Genomic DNA, 17,637 nt, shown 5'->3' with positions numbered 1-17,637 from the left:
TTAGTGAAGTTGGTTTTAACATTCTGAGTATGAAAATACCACTTTTAGAAAGTAGGTATTTTCTTGCCGAACTATCCAAGCCTGCCTCTGCGAGGTTGTGTATTCCTTGTCTGGAGTTTGAGTGACAGGGGCTGGGGGATTCAAGGAAACAGGGTGAGTCAGCACAAGGCTGAATAGAGAGATCTACATGGAGAGTGAGGGGAGGAGTTGCACCTGGGTCTGAATAGGACTCTGCCTTCCCCCCACAATGCTGGTTCCACCTCCTATGGTGTGTCTGATGTCCCTGGCCTACACTGTCAAAGGAAAGAAGCTGTAACACGTAGAGTGATATCGCTGGACTTTAGGGCAGCCAAAATTGTCATACCCTGAAACCAGGACTGGACGATAAACACTGCGAAAACTATCGACCGATTCTATTACTGAACTCGGAACTGAAAATATGGGCCAAGATGCTGGCTATTCAACTCACAAAAGTTATCACTTGCCAAGTGCATCTGAATCAAGTAAGATTTATGCCCCGCCGTGCGACCTGTAATAATACATGCAGTGTCCACAATGTCATCGAGCTGTGCAGGGGCTATACCAGACACTAGGTGTTAGACCGGGTACCATTGGCGTGAGTCTCCCTTCCATTTTTTTCTGATTGCCTTTTCTGTGTTTTATATGTTTTGCTGCTTTAGATGCTTTGGGCACTGTGCCACTGCTATTCAGTGCCACAGTGCCCGTGCTCCCTATGTTAAATTGATGTATTGATTAGTGACTCCATGATTGGGTTATTTGATTTACTTGTCAGACCCTAGTATAGTGCACCAGGTGTGCCCAGGGCATGTAAATCAAATGCTGCCAGTGGCTAGCACCACTGGTTGTTCCACCCACAGAAGCAGCTTGTAAAGTGTGTCTCAGGCCTGCCATTGCAGAGCCTGTGTGCAGTCTAGTACTGCCATGCTGACTGGGTAAGTGCACCCATTTACCAGTCCCTAAACCTTCCCTTTTCTTCATATCAGACACCTCTAAGGTAGGCCCAAGGGCAGGGTGCATTGTTAGTATAAGGTAGGACATGCCCTGGTGTGTGTGGCATGTCCTAATAGTGAATTACAGCCATTTTCATTTTTCACTGTTGCAAGGCTACCAGTCCCCATAGGCCAGAATGGGCAGTTTGATTATAACATCTTATAATCCTAACTGACCCAGGGAACATGGTAGAAATTCGAGTTTAGTATGCCTGAACTCAGAATGATAAAATACATCTTTTAGTGAAGTTGGTTTTAACTAGGCCTGGGCCAAAATTCCGTTCCGTTCGCGGAAGTTGCGATATTTTGGCATTCTCGCGTTCCGCGGAAAGCGCGAAAATGTCAAAATTTCCGCATTCCGCAGCTTAGCGATAATTTTTTTCTTGCTCGCGCTGTAAAACAATACATTCTCGCGCGCGCGCGATCGCCTTACCTGAATCCCTGCGTTCTCCGACAAGTTTTCTTGACCCGGTCGCGTTCTCCACGAGATGTTGGATTTTGGTAGCCATTTTGCGCTGTCTCGCGAGAGTTCGCGGCCGCATTCAAGTCATTTTTCACGCGATCACGTCATTTGTCGCGCGATCAGGTATTTCTTCTCGCGATCATGCACCGCGCGAGTATGAGAAGATTGAGATCTCGAACATGTCATTCTACATCGCGAGCCAGAGAATGAGGACGCGGGCACATGAAATCGAACGCGAACAGGAGAAAGAGACCGCGAACACGTCATATCCAACGCGACAGGGACAAAGAAGAGAACGCGATCATATCGTTTTCGACACGCCGGCGGAAGTAATGTGAAGCTGGAGAACTCAACAATGTAAAATTTACAATTTGGAGAGGAATATCGGCTCTAGCAGCATGAAACCATCTGCAAATACTGATTTTGGATGAAAAGAACTCCTTACATTCACATTTGGCTTTCCTTTTTTGTGCAAGGACTCCAGGAGTCATTTTTTTTTTACAAAGTGGAGAGAGGGAGGAAGTGACACAGATTCTCCAACTTCCTGTTCCTGTCCAGCAGGCTCCTCCCAGTGCTTTGTCCATCTCCTGCTCATTCTGCCTTTGGATTTGGAGCTGGAAAGATCTCTCTTTTTGTCTGCTGCATCATTGCAATTGGATTTCAGGATTTTTGGAATAGGATATTTTACAAGTAAGTGGTTGTTGTGTTTGATTGTGGGCATTGCAGTTGTTGTGTAACTACAATTTATTTTTGATAATTAATTATCATCATTCCTTTTTTTTTTTTTTAATTTATTTTAATTTTGTGGGTTGTAGTAGTAGGCCCGAGCTAGCCATGGGCATGGCCTCATGGGTGTGTGTGTGCATGATGAAGCAACTGTTCCTTTTGTTTTTTGAATATATTTCATTTTCAATCACATTTAGGGCATGGATGGCATTGGATTGAGTTGGGGAAGTGTGTATTTTGGGGTGGCCTTGCTGATGTTGTTGGGGCTCTCCATGTGGCTGGTGGCCATTTTGAGGCCTAGGCCTGCAAGCTTGCCTGGCCTTGTCTGCCAGCAGGCCTGCTTTCATCCACTGCTACCAGAGCAGGTAGCCACAGCTTTAGTAATCTACTGTTTTCTGTGTGTTCTGTTGATTTTAGACATCATTTTGGGCATGGATGGCATTGGATTGAGTTGGGGAAGTGTGTATTTTGGGGTGGCCTTGCTGATGTTGTTGGGGCTCGCCATGTGGCTGGTGGCCATTTTGAGGCCTAGGCCTGCAAGCTTGCCTGGCCTTGTCTGCCAGCAGGCCTGCTTTCATCCACTGCTATCAGAGCAGGTAGCCACAGCTTTAGTAATCTACTGTTTTCTGTGTGTTCTGTTGATTTTAGACATCATTTTGGGCATGGATGCCATTGGATTGAGTTGGGGAAGTGTGTATTTTGGGGTGGCCTTGCTGATGTTGTTGGGGCTCTCCATGTGGCTGGTGGCCATTTTGAGGCCTAGGCCTGCAAGCTTGCCTGCCCTTGTCTGCCAGCAGGCCTGCTTTCATCCACTGCTACCAGAGCAGGTAGCCACAGCTTTAGTAATCTACTGTTTTCTGTGTGTTCTGTTGATTTTAGACATCATTTTGGGCATGGATGGCATTGGATTGAGTTGGGGAAGTGTGTATTTTGGGGTGGCCTTGCTGATGTTGTTGGGGCTCGCCATGTGGCTGGTGGCCATTTTGAGGCCTAGGCCTGCAAGCTTGCCTGGCCTTGTCTGCCAGCAGGCCTGCTTTCATCCACTGCTACCAGAGCAGGTAGCCACAGCTTTAGTAATCTACTGTTTTCTGTGTGTTCTGTTGATTTTAGACATCATTTTGGGCATGGATGCCATTGGATTGAGTTGGGGAAGTGTGTATTTTGGGGTGGCCTTGCTGATGTTGTTGGGGCTCTCCATGTGGCTGGTGGCCATTTTGAGGCCTAGGCCTGCAAGCTTGCCTGGCCTTGTCTGCCAGCAGGCCTGCTTTCATCCACTGCTACCAGAGCAGGTAGCCACAGCTTTAGTAATCTACTGTTTTCTGTGTGTTCTGTTGATTTTAGACATCATTTTGGGCATGGATGGCATTGGATTGAGTTGGGGAAGTGTGTATTTTGGGGTGGCCTTGCTGATGTTGTTGGGGCTCGCCATGTGGCTGGTGGCCATTTTGAGGCCTAGGCCTGCAAGCTTGCCTGGCCTTGTCTGCCAGCAGGCCTGCTTTCATCCACTGCTACCAGAGCAGGTAGCCACAGCTTTAGTAATCTACTGTTTTCTGTGTGTTCTGTTGATTTTAGACATCATTTTGGGCATGGATGCCATTGGATTGAGTTGGGGAAGTGTGTATTTTGGGGTGGCCTTGCTGATGTTGTTGGGGCTCTCCATGTGGCTGGTGGCCATTTTGAGGCCTAGGCCTGCAAGCTTGCCTGCCCTTGTCTGCCAGCAGGCCTGCTTTCATCCACTGCTACCAGAGCAGGTAGCCACAGCTTTAGTAATCTACTGTTTTCTGTGTGTTCTGTTGATTTTAGACATCATTTTGGGCATGGATGGCATTGGATTGAGTTGGGGAAGTGTGTATTTTGGGGTGGCCTTGCTGATGTTGTTGGGGCTCGCCATGTGGCTGGTGGCCATTTTGAGGCCTAGGCCTGCAAGCTTGCCTGGCCTTGTCTGCCAGCAGGCCTGCTTTCATCCACTGCTACCAGAGCAGGTAGCCACAGCTTTAGTAATCTACTGTTTTCTGTGTGTTCTGTTGATTTTAGACATCATTTTGGGCATGGATGCCATTGGATTGAGTTGGGGAAGTGTGTATTTTGGGGTGGCCTTGCTGATGTTGTTGGGGCTCTCCATGTGGCTGGTGGCCATTTTGAGGCCTAGGCCTGCAAGCTTGCCTGCCCTTGTCTGCCAGCAGGCCTGCTTTCATCCACTGCTACCAGAGCAGGTAGCCACAGCTTTAGTAATCTACTGTTTTCTGTGTGTTCTGTTGATTTTAGACATCATTTTGGGCATGGATGGCATTGGATTGAGTTGGGGAAGTGTGTATTTTGGGGTGGCCTTGCTGATGTTGTTGGGGCTCGCCATGTGGCTGGTGGCCATTTTGAGGCCTAGGCCTGCAAGCTTGCCTGGCCTTGTCTGCCAGCAGGCCTGCTTTCATCCACTGCTACCAGAGCAGGTAGCCACAGCTTTAGTAATCTACTGTTTTCTGTGTGTTCTGTTGATTTTAGACATCATTTTGGGCATGGATGGCATTGGATTGAGTTGGGGAAGTGTGTATTTTGGGGTGGCCTTGCTGATGTTGTTGGGGCGCGCCATGTGGCTGGTGGCCATTTTGAGGCCTAGGCCTGCAAGCTTGCCTGGCCTTGTCTGCCAGCAGGCCTGCTTTCATCCACTGCTACCAGAGCAGGTAGCCACAGCTTTAGTAATCTACTGTTTTCTGTGTGTTCTGTTGATTTTAGACATCATTTTGGGCATGGATGGCATTGGATTGAGTTGGGGAAGTGTGTATTTTGGGGTGGCCTTGCTGTTGTTGTTGGGGCTCTCCATGTGGCTGGTGGCCATTTTGAGGCCTAGGCCTGCAAGCTTGCCTGGCCTTGTCTGCCAGCAGGCCTGCTTTCATCCACTGCTACCAGAGCAGGTAGCCACAGCTTTATTGATCAAGTGTTTTCTATGTGATCTGTTGAATTTTTAGACATCACCTTCCTGAGAGTGTAGTGTGGCTGTACACAGTACTAGTAGTATAACATAGCTCTAGTTAAAAAAAATTCATAAATGGCTAGACTATCTTTTGTTTGCACTAGTACAGTACTAAGTAACTGAACCACAAAAACAAATGCAACATTTCACTGATGTTCTTCTCCTGTCTTCTTTGCTTTTAGGTGCACAAAAGACAGAGTAGGAGGTGTCATCGGCATCACCTGGCTACCCGTTGTACTGCCAGCCAGACAGAAGTCCTGCTGCGCATCACGCCCACGTGTGACCAGAACTTGTTGTGCATCTGCCTCCTGCCTGACGTCGGAATAAGATGGCCCCAAAGAAAGGTACCAGGTCCAGTACCAAGAAAGTTGCTGGTGAGAAGAAGGAACAGAAAAAGGAAGTGCCATTAACCACGACTGGTGGTGTGCCGGCCAAGGTTTTTTTTGGCACCAAAGCGTTGTCCGGGAACCAAGCTGGGAGCAGCACAGCGGTCCAGCAACCCCACCAACCTAGGCCCAAGGGCTTTACTGTCGCAGAGGTAGCCAGTCTACTAACGGGCAGCGATGTTGAAGAAATGTCATTACCGCAAAGTAGTACACAATCAAGTTCAACGCAGGCGCAAACTCAGCAGATCAGTGTGCAGCCGCCGCAACAAGAACAGCAGCAGCAGCCGGCGCAACCAGAACAGCAGCAGCAGCCGGCGCAACCAGAACAGCAGCAGCAGCCGGCGCAACCAGAACAGCAGCAGCAGCCGGCGCAACCAGAACAGCAGCAGCAGCCGGCGCAACCAGAACAGCAGCATCAGCCGGCGCAACCAGAACAGCAGCAGCAGCCGGCGCAACCAGAACAGCAGCAGCCGCCGCAACCAGACCAGCAGCAGCAGCCGCCGCAACCAGACCAGCAGCAGCAGCCGCCGCAACCAGAACAGCAGCAGCAGCCGCCGCAACCAGAACAGCAGCAGCCGCCACAACAGCCCACCATAGTAGTTGTTGCTCCTGACGTAGGGGCATTTCAGGAAATCGAGCTTCCTGCAGACAAAGCGGAGCGAAGTCAAACCACTGTTTCAGAACATCTATTGTCTTCCAGACCACCAGCAAGGAAAAGGAGGCTTAGTCCATCATCTTCTTCTTCAAGCCCCGCTTCTGATGATCGTGATGACACTTGGGTCCCACCAGCTCGGTCTGAGAGTGAAGTACGCCACAAGACATTGCTTCTGAAAAGGAAGGTCCCAGAAAAACTTAGAGTTATGGAGGTAGATGTAGAAGAGGGGGGTGATGATGTTGATGAAGACGAGCCAGTCATCACGCACATTACTCCCGCCCCAAAGGGATTGGAGACCGACATTCTAACCCTATCCAGAAAGGCTGCTACTGAGTGGGATGCAGCACGGATCTCACCAACACAGGTTACACCACCACTACCTCCAGCTGCCATATTTTCCAAGGCCCGGCAGGGACCTACATCCAGCTCAACCACCTCAGTAGGAAGTGGTAGTAAAAGTCACAGTGTAGGTGGACAGGGTCACATATTTTCAAGGACCCCCTCAAGTTCATCTGGTGTTGAAAGTGGCACATCCAGCAGTGCCAGAAAGTTCTCCTCCCCAGTTTGGGACTTCTTTTCTGTTAGCGCCAAGGAGGAGAACATTGCTATATGCGCAATTTGTCGGCAAGGTGTTCGGCGTGGTAAGCTTGGTACAAACTATGGTACCGGAGGACAAGCAAGTCATCTCAGAATACACCACACTATTGTGTGGGAGGATCACCTACTTAAGTTAAAAGAAAGTAGGAAAACTAAACCCTTTGAAGTTGGTCAGGAATCAGGGAGCGATATTATTGTGGTGGCAGGTGAAGAACAGGGAGGCATTTCTAGCCCTGTCTCCAGTAGTGCAGTCACTGCAGTGGTAACGCCCACATCCTCCTCAGTAACATCAGAGTGGCACCGCAGTAAGAGCCATACTCAGAGTGTGGGTGAGACACCAAGGCGACCGGCGGCGAGTACCTCAATGAGACAATCTGTGTCGTTGAGCCTTAGTGGGTTAATGGCACCACTAAGGAAAGTAAGCCAGCCTACCATTGACAGCATGTTTAGGTTGGAGGGGCAGTTCCAACGCAACCACCCAACGGCACGATTGTACAATGCGAAGCTGGCTAAAATGTTAGCGCTGGACCTTCTTCCTTTTTCATTTGTGGAAGGGGTGGGTTTCCTTGAATTTGTGTCTGCCATCTGCCCGAAATGGAAAGTTCCAAGCCGGTCCTATTTCGCAAGAATTGCTGTTCCGGCACTACATCATGATGTGCTGGAATTGGTTGGACAAGCTTTGCAGAAGAGTGCTGTGCACAATATCCACCTGACAACAGACATGTGGACCAGTTGCCAAGCCACAGATTACATGTGTATCACTGCACACTGGATCTCTTTTGTGGGGGTTAAAGATCAACTATCTGCACGAGGTGTTGTTGACACAGCTGCGATTTTTGAAGGTACTCGGAAACATGCAACTGTAGCCATGTTCGCCATGGAGAAATCTCATACGGCTGAAAACATTTTAGAAGAGTTTCGCACCAAGGTTTTGGAATGGCTGCAGCCCAGAGGGCTTGGTATTGGTTTTGTTGCCACAGACAATGGCAGTAATGTACTTAAGGCCATGGAACTTGGTTCCTATTTCAGGGTTCCGTGTTTGGCACACTGCATAAACATTATAGTGCAAGACTTTCTGAAAAAAGAACCCATAGTAAGCAATTTACTGTCCATCTGCCGAAGAATATGCACTCATTTCAGCCATTCTTTTAAAGCTCGGAAGCAGCTGAGGATCCTCCAACGTGAGCGTAGGGTGCCAGTCAAGGCACTCATCCAGGAGGTGGCAACACGTTGGAACTCAACGTATTACATGCTTGATCGTCTGTACGAACAGCACAGGTCACTCAATGATTATGTCTGGTACAGAAGCAGTGATGCTAGTGTTAAAGGCATGACCCTTCAGAGGGAGCAATGGACCCTAATTCAATGCCTGACTGAGATGCTGTCTCCTTTTGAGGTCTTCACACGTGAAGTCAGCAAGGAGGACTGTACAATGGGCCAAGCGATCCCATTGTTGCAAATGCTAGAGCATGAGCTGAATAATGTGTCTGAATCCTACAAAGGTGTAGAGGACAGAAGGCAAGCCCATGACTTGGTGGAGAGCTTATCCAGGCGCTTATCAGAAAATGTAAGGATACAAAATAAAATTTTGTCACAAGACCATTACATTTGTGCCACAATTCTGGATCCACGTGCAAAATTAGGACTATTCCTTTCTTTTTCCGACACTGATGTTGCCCGCTACAAAAGTTGTATAGCTGAAGCAGCCATCAAGTTTGAAAACGAAGGGCTGCTAATTAAAAGCCCGCCACATCAACCCACAACAAGTACTGATACTGAAGCAGGCCATGCAGAATCAAGTGCAACTTCGTCGGCTGAGGGCAGTGCGGTTGGCTCACAATCGCAACACTCACCATCACCATCGACTACAAAAACAATAACTGGATCATTCAGCCGAGTACAATCATTATCAGATTGGTATGTAAAGATGGGCCGTAAGCACAGTGCTGATGCACAGAAAAAACAGCACAAAAGCTTACCAGCAGCAACCCTGAACATTGAGCGGATGGTCCAGGCCTATCTGGACGACCCAACAGAGGTGTACGTTGATCAAAACCCAGTGCAGTATTGGTATAGGAAAAGGTCTGAATGGCCACAGCTCAGCAGGCTGGCAATAAGCTATCTGGCTTGCCCTGTCGCAAGTGTCTCTTCCGAACGTGTTTTCAGTGCTGCTGGTTCCATTGTAACCTTGAGAAGGACCAGTCTATCTCCCAAAAACGTGGAGAGGTTAACAATGATCAAAATGAATCAGCACTTCATACCACCGAATTACACAATGCATGAATCAACAGAGGAAGATGAGGACAGCGGCTCAGGTGACGGAAGTATTGTGTCAGATGATTACCTACTACTGGACGATCCCCCAGAGTTTGAGGACGAGCTATACTTCCCTGACAATTAGGCTCGCACTTACTGTCTTCCTCCCTTTTTTCCCCCTTTGTTTGTGTCTGTTGTTCCGGTTATAAACTTGTGAATCGCAACCAATGCATTATCACCGTCTTCTAATCTTCTAATTTAAGATACGAGTTTCAGGTGTCTGCCATTTGACACTACAGTCCTCAGAATCCAGCTCCTCCGCTCGATCATACTGCATCTCCTGGTCAATTCCATTTCCCTCATGAATGATGATTGGATGATGGTAACAACAAATTCAAACTTTCCTCGTCCTTCCAAAACAAGTGGACCATGAATCTGATGACTTCTATAGCTATCCTCCTTCAGAGCCGAGAGAGACTGGCCATTAACTGAAAATAAGATGCAACAGGTAATGATTGATGCCATGCATTGTCCGCAGAAAAGCAGACTGAGTGATGTAGATTTTGTTGTGTGTGTTGCGCATGAATGAATTGATGTAATTGTGCACTGCCACTAATCAACTTTCTACAGAACACACTAGTAATTACTAATTTTCCTCTTCTGGCAAACAAGAAATGTGTACTTCTCCTGCATCTTGGTGATACATTGCTTTTAATTCAATACAGGAAGGGGACTCACTCAATCTGCTGCGCAATGCAAATGACTGTGACTTAAACAGCACCGTCCGTCATGATGATGGCGAAAGAGACGGCCCGTTAACTTAAGATGAGAAGTAACAGGTAATAAATGATGATAATTAATGGCATGCATTGGACACCTGACTCTGAGCTATTGATCTTTGTGTTTGCGTTGTTTGTTGTGCACAAAGTGAATGATGTCAAAGTGTACTAGTGTTAATCTATCTTTCTGTACACAATAAAGAATGACTCAAGTCAGTAATATTTATATTTCTACTCTTGTTGTGTTCTAAAAATTACACTTGTACTGCAGGCCGATCTTCAGTCAGTAGAAGTATCAGAGCTGATGATGAAGTCAGGAGGATGTTTCATGAGTGGCATAAAACGGAAAAGCCTAAAGGTAAACACGTGAACCACAACCACAGCACACCCAAATGTCTGTGTAGAAGTTGAATAGAGTGTAGCGGTGGGATGACTGCAGTGCATTGATTTTACTAACTTTAACTGTAAAATGCTATGTCTGGAATGGATAATGTGCTTTGCGTTTGTCCAACTCTTTGAGAGAAAAAAAAAAAGGACTCTAAAGTGTTAACGTAGGATGTGCTAATGGTAAGCACTGTGGGCCTGATCTCTCCTGTTACTGTTGAAGGTCTATGCTGGAAACAGACTACAGTAGAGATGATGCATATGCATACATGCCACCTCGGAAAGTGTTCTTGTTGCACTACACCATCACTTGTGCATTTGTTTTCACTTTCTTTCTGAATATCCCCTTTGGTTTTCAATCTAAAATTACAGGCCGGGCCTTGTCCAAAACTTTGTAAAACATTACAATGCATATTAATTACCTTACCAATCAATCACCTTTTTATTCCAGCCGGGCAGTGGCGAGTGGTGAGGCGACACACCCAAGATTGATGGACGAGAGGAGCAAGAGGAATGCCGAGATGCAAAAAACCAGTCCACATTTTTGACCAGGATAACACAGTAACAGTATCCACTTTTCACTTCTTTTAAATAATTTGATTAATATCTTGTATACATTCTTTACAACAGTGTGTTCTTGGAGTTGTTATTATCAATCATCATTACGTTTGCTCTGTGTTTACGATTCTTCACTACCAATATTTAAAATTTCTATTTGCTATCTGTTAAAGTTTTAAGGCCGGAACAGAACAAGAAATAGAAGTGTATGTAATCCGGGTCTCATCATGCATGCATTTCCTTTTTTATACCTTAACATATGGAATGGATATGGTATGGTAGTCTTCAATGATTGTCGTTTGTTTGTCTATGTATGCATACTGTTTTTCTATGTCAAACCTTTCCCAAAATCCCCCTTCCCATCCAATCAACGGACCCTAACCCTCTTCCCCCGGGCTGTGTGACTTATTGTCGAGGTGTAACTAAATTAAATGTACACCAATACTTAATCACACACTTGCTGGGGCGGATGTGGTGAAAGCAACACTACTTCAATTTCAATGCAGAGCGATGATCTTCTTCTGCTTGCCCACCCATGAGTAGGATATTTCACAGATTATTTTATTTAACAAAGGAACATATACCTCAGCATGAATTGCCGGCATTGATTTGATTTGTTTGTTGTCATTCCTCATATACAGCACTAACTGTTAGACTGTAGGCATAGCCAAGTCGACAAAACTATAGTTTGTAACTCTGTCTAGTAGGCTATCCTCATAATATCCAGCATTCATTTTTTTTGTCAAATATTTGAGCATATAATTGTTGCTCGGTAAATTCTGTGATGTACTTCATTCAACTACTCCTCTAACAGTCTCTCAAAGGCGATTGACTATCTCCTTTTCTTTTTTTGGAAATGCTGCTACCCTGCCAGTGTATACTACTACTATACTACCACCACCACCCCAATCATGGCATGTATGAAAAAGGAAACCATCTTCACCATGCAGCCAGTGCTGTGCCACAGTTGGACATAAACATCAAGCACCGGTAAGAGAGAAGTTTGGGGGAGGCAGAATCAATAATGGACATGTTGTCAATGATGTCAGTTTCAAACACCACTCCAAAGAATGCATAGTAGGACCAGTCAATGAGTGAGGTGTGTCGCATCTATCTGTTTGTGTCTTATACAGTCAGCAAATTATTGAAATCAAACACACGCTATGGGCGGCCATGCACCAGCAAAGAAACAGTGTGATGTAAAACAGTTACCCCACCTACAAAACATTAACAACATTGCATGTAACATAGAAAAATATATTTAATTGACCCTAACAAATAAACTAAACCCACAAAAGCTGACCCACCCCCCTCCCTAACCCCAACGACTGTCCATAGAAATAGAGAACGCCCAAACGAGTGAGGAAACAAACAGGAATTAAAAAAGGGGCAGTGACAGGGACTAACTGGTGGGGCGGGACTGGAGGAGGACACGAATCTGGTCCTCTAAATGGGCGACGCGGCGTCTAAGGCCGCGGCAGTTGCAACCACAGTGGGGGGGGGGCACCGGAGATGGCACGGTGGCGGCGGGCAGCCGCCAGACGGTGGCGCCGTACCGCTGGAGGGCGGTGGCTGGGGCCCGGGGCACTGGAGGAGGCTTCAATTGCTGCTGCACTCTCCTCCTCCTCCTCGGCTAGGACCACCAGCCGCCGGTATTCCTGCTGGATTGCCTCCAGCTTCCGGCGCCGTGCCTTGGCGGCCAACTCCTTCCGGTTGATTTTCGGAGTAGCTGTGTATCAAAAAGAAAAAAACAAGACAATTGTAAAATATAGTCTTAATAAAACAGTAGGACAAGGTAATTATTTATACACATAGTGGCATGGTAGAGTAGCACTATAAAATAAAGCACAGTAGTACATAACATTTTAAATGTCGCCCGTCCTTCTTCCTTCCACCTGTCTTACACTTTTTAGTTGAACAGTGCACCAGGTGCTCTTCTCCATAAAACTTTCAAAGCGGAGTTGAAATCAGATAGATGAGGCCATTGGTTACTCAATACTCTGGCTCCTAGTCCTATACCAATTAAAGGGAATTCTAGTCTTCTAGTTCACTCTTCAAACGTCCCCAAGAACTCATACTTACTTACGACATCGGATAGCGGGCGGACTTTGTCCGCCCGCCATCCGACTGCTAAAAAGGGTGGGGGTCCCGTGGGGACAATTAATTAGGATGATGCGCCCGGCACAGTGACGCTGAAAGCAATGCTAAAATGTTGTGCTGCTTTTCCAAGCACAACATGACGGGCCTCGCACGGAGCCTGTCACGTTTTGCTTTGAAAGTCGGGGGGTACCATAGCATCGGTAGGTACCCTCCATGGGGGCCCCCAAGCATACTCTGCAATGTGTGCATGCCTTTCCGTGGCGGACGGTAATGCCGCCACGCAAAGGCATTCCAAAATGCAGATTATATGGCTGCCGGTGTGGTGAGAGAGACACCACCGCCATATTGAACCCTTTTCCGCCTAGACATGTCTGAATATTTTCTACAGGGATGGCGGGAGGTTTGCCCCTGCTGTGACGGCAGTGAATTCCAGCCAGCCCGGCGGGGGCAATACGCCCCCCATCCTAATGGGGCCCTAATTCACAACTTTACAGTATACATATACATACAGTACACCTTTGCAGTGAGTGTGCTGTCAAGTTCAACAATAGTTAAAGATTATGAATCTAACTTACCACCGCCTGCCACTGGTGCTGCCACTCCCCCTCCGTTGCTATCTGCAACTGCCGCATCCTCGCCCTCTGCGTCGCCTTCGCTGGCCCCAGCAATGGTGGTCGGTAGTGCGCCTAGAAAACATTACACATTTATTAGGCAACATATACACCTCCCCCCTATTGATCAGTAGCAAGGTTGAAAAATGAGTTAATACTAACATAAATCACTAGTACAAATCAGGTAGTAGTAGAGTAGACACTAAGTTATATGATCATTGTAGCATTTGCTTGATTAGCCCTAGCCATGCACATGTGACGTTACCTTTACCTTGCAGCTTCTTAAGACACCTTTGAGCCCACATGACCTGCCTCACACTGCTACTGTCTAGTCTACGCGCTGCGTACAGGCGGTCAACAAACATTAACAAGCCACTTTTTTAGGAAGAACTGGTGTACTACTGTTACTGTTAGTCCATATTGCTTATCCATAGATGCTACACTTTTTGGCACGGCTGAGAAATGCTTGCAAGTTGCAATATACTAACGCACACCATTTCCTTTTTTCGCATTACAGACGCAAGATTCGCTTCTACGAACCAGAGCTTCTGAACGATGCACCAACTACCAGTACTAGGTTCTTCTGAGGTGAGGGGTCCCTTCACTCACATCTTCATTTATAAATGTATATAAACTAAATTGCTATGGGATGGTGGTGCTGCCTTCCACCACTTCAGTTATCATGATTTAATTCCCAACTGTATTAGTGTAACAATGTATTTTGTTTTAATGTTATTGATTTGCCGGTTGGTGCTGCTAAGATAACAGTGTACAGACCTTCTCAAATTGAAATAAAAATTTTAAACTTACATAGACTTTGTGGTATTTGGTGTGGAGTGGACTAACTTACACGATTGAGCAAATTAAAGTAAGGGTGTGCATGTGAATTGCTTCCACGACAGAGGTTGGGTGTGTTAATGTTCTGGGTTGTCTACTTGTTGGTTGTCTTGGGGGGAGGGTTCCGAGACCTAATAGGTATGACAAGACAGTACTATAGTCAAGCAGTGGAATTGTGGTGGGTGCGGAATTTCTGATTGAGGTGTGCAAGGAAGGTCCAACCTACCATCACCAACATCCTATTTTCTGGTGCAAATGTATGTGCAAGATCCCTACAACAGTTGTATGTCCTATAGGGTATCATATCAAAATATTAAGACATCTGGTAGGGCTGTTGCTGTGAATTTTCAAAGCCTAAACATCAACAAGAGTAAAAAGTAGTACAAGACAACGACCCAACGGATTGTACGAGCTACTGGTGAATATGAGTTTTATATTACAACCTTTCACAAAGAGTGGCACTGGGCAAGACTAGCTACTACAGTACAGACAGACAGACTGATAGTATGTAGTAGTACTCAGTCATCATAGCGGAGGCAGGGATAAGCTTTTTGAAACCGTACAGATCGAAGGATAATTGGTGGTAAAAAATAGCATTTGGAAACACACTATAGTTCGGGAGAAATGGGGCAGTAAAAGTTATGGAATAAGAAATATTATTAAAAACAAGAAGACTTACTGGGGCCAGCAGAGGAGCCCTCAGCGGTGTCCTCCTCGTGGTGTTCCTGTCCCGCCGACTGCCCAGTCCCTGCCCGTCTGCCCCTGGGTGCTGATGAACAGGAAAGATATAAGAAAGACAAACATTGATGGATGGTGTCAACTTAAGCAAATACAATTTTTTTCAACAACGGTCAAAAAACACTAATGTAAACAATTGCAATAACTACATTGACCGATCTCATCTGGTCAACATGTAATATCGGGGGATTCGCAGTTCGACTACTTAAGTTACTATTTATCAACAGTAATCCATTCTTCCATTCTGATTCCAGAAAACTAAGTTACAAGTAAGCCTAAGTATTAGTACAACCTACCACCCAACCTAGCCCACCTATTCCAGGCATGCCAATTGTACATTAAGTATGCATTTCGACTGTATTCCTCAACAATGTGTATGATCCAATCATGGAGGACACATTAACATGACTACATTTTTTGTATATACACAATTTTGGTTTGATTGATGCTCATCTGCTACTGCTAAGTAACTGCAAAGCCTACCTCCACTCATTGAACAAACTAGAAAGGTTCTAAAGACTGGCGTACTAGCAGCACGTCACGTAACTGAGTGAGGGGGCATCACGCATACCACTAACCAATTAGAAGCTCATACAAAGTACCTAAACCTATGTATCAATCCGCCCCTATCTATTAGTGACAGGACAAAGTAAGGAGTGGACATGAGTCACTGTAGCATTACGTAACTTAATTTCTCTAAAATAAACTCGTAAAGAATCACGCTAAGCAAGCGCAAACGCAAAGCTGCAAACAAGTAAGATTAGTAGTAGCGCAGAAGAGCACCTGTGTCATAATCACAGAAGACTTTTAAACATTATTAACCTGGAATGTATTGCAAGCAGCAACATTCTATCTGGTTGGAAGGAAAAAAAGATATTCGCAATATATAACATAGAGCAGAAGAACAGACACAAAGTTGTAATAATTAAATAGGTACTCACCAAGCCCCGGGACCTCCACTCCTAGCAGGTCCAGCAGGTCCTGCTCACGGTCCAGGATGTCGGACCACCGGTGCGTCAGCTGTGCCTGGGTGCGCCGGACCCCAGAGATGCGAGACACTGCCCGGCGCACCTTCCCCCACCGCTGCCGACGCTCCCGGAGGCCGTACCCGGACCCAGGCCTGCCACCTGCTGCCAGGGTTGAGGGGAGGTGGCGCTGCACAAAGAAAATTAGTGCAGCCAACTCCACCTCCCCAAATAAGGCCCGTGCATGCACCCCTTGTGGGCGCCGCCTTCCGCAAGGAAGGCGGTCGCGGCTCTGGCTGCGCCGGCGAACAGCCCTGCCCTTGGACATGGTTCTGGGGACGGGGCGGGAAAGAAAAGGTAAAATAAATAAAGGAGTAAAGGAAATAAATAGCAGGCAATACAAAGAGAAAAAGTAGCTAAAAAACAAAAAAAAAGGTACACAAAAACCAAAAATATAGAGGCAGGAAAATAGTTAGAGAAATAATAAGTAATAAAGATCCGAAAAAAGTGGCTATAAACAAAGGATTGAAAAGATTTAGGGAGGATTGAAAATCAGGCCCCAGAACCATGCAATAGAGTGGAAAACAAGATGGCCGCGCCCGTTGCGACCACGTGGGCAAGTTCGCGCGATATTTTCTCCCTGAGCAAGCAAAAAGCAACGCGATCAAGTAAAAGCGATCGCGAACAGGAAATATCGACCGCGAACATGCATTGCGCGACCCGGAACAGGAAGTAAACAACGCCAGAGGGCGGGACAAGTGAAAACAAGATGGCCGCGCCCATGAGCGACCGCATGGGTAAGTTGGCGACCCGCGAACACGCAAAAAATACCGCGAACAGGCGGCAAAAAAACTTCCGCATCTTCGCGATATTTCCGGCGTATTTGCGGAGATTTTCTGCAATCTCGCGATAATTTGCGGAGGTTAATTCCGCAAATTCCGCCCACCCCTAGTTTTAACATTCTGTGTATGAAAATTCCACTTTTAGAAAGTAGGTATTTTCTTGCCGAACTATCCAAGCCTGCCTCTGCGAGGTTGTGTATTCCTTGTCTGGAGTTTGAGTGACAGGGGCTGGGGGATTCAAGGAAACAGGGTGAGTCAGCACAAGGCTGAATAGAGAGATCTACATGGAGAGTGAGGGGAGGAGTTGCACCTGGGTCTGAATAGGACTCTGCCTTCCCCCCACAATGCTGGTTCCACCTCCTATGGTGTGTCTGATGTCCCTGGCCTACACTGTCAAAGGAAAGAAGGAGTCATGTAAACAAAGTGCTCCAGGACTGACCAGAACTGGTTTGGACTAGGCAAAGGCCTCTCTGCCTTCAGAGAACAAAGAGAATATGAGTATAAAAAGAGGTACCCAGACCCCAGAACTGTAGATCACTTCTGGAACAACAAGACGAACCTCTGCCAAGGAGAAGAACCAAGGACGCTGTAGGAGTTGGACTGCCCCCTGTCAGTGTGCTGTGTTGTTGGGTTGGCCTGCAGTGGTGTCTTCATTGCCAAGGAGAGGAGAAGGAACTTTCAAAGGACTTTCACCATCTTGCAGAGTATTTCTCGAAGGTCTTGAACTTGTGCTTGCCTCCTGCTGAAGTCTCAGGGACAAAAGAC

General features: G+C 46.6%; 2 protein-coding genes across 2 annotated transcripts in view; one reads left to right on the top strand and one right to left on the bottom strand.

Annotated features, from left to right (window-relative positions):
* The window catches only part of LOC146790122 (UPF0764 protein C16orf89 homolog), a 575,747-nt gene that overhangs the window by 202,757 nt on the left and 355,353 nt on the right, over nt 1-17,637 (top strand). The gene's annotated exons all lie outside the window — the stretch shown is intronic.
* The window catches only part of LOC146790124 (uncharacterized), an 81,996-nt gene continuing 76,504 nt past the window's right edge, over nt 12,146-17,637 (bottom strand). Inside the window, exons 2-4 of the mRNA XM_085630060.1 lie at nt 15,007-15,147; nt 13,455-13,565; nt 12,146-12,508 (exon numbers count right to left, since the gene is read on the bottom strand). Coding sequence (XP_085486186.1) covers nt 12,246-12,508; nt 13,455-13,565; nt 15,007-15,147 — 515 coding nt within the window. The 3' untranslated portion in view covers nt 12,146-12,245. The remainder of the gene's footprint in view (nt 12,509-13,454; nt 13,566-15,006; nt 15,148-17,637) is intronic.

This window comes from Triturus cristatus, chromosome 10 (assembly GCF_964204655.1).
Source record: "Triturus cristatus chromosome 10, aTriCri1.1, whole genome shotgun sequence".
In the NCBI taxonomy this organism is placed as follows: Eukaryota; Metazoa; Chordata; class Amphibia; order Caudata; family Salamandridae; genus Triturus; species Triturus cristatus.
This window is presented reverse-complemented; position numbering and strand designations above follow the sequence as displayed.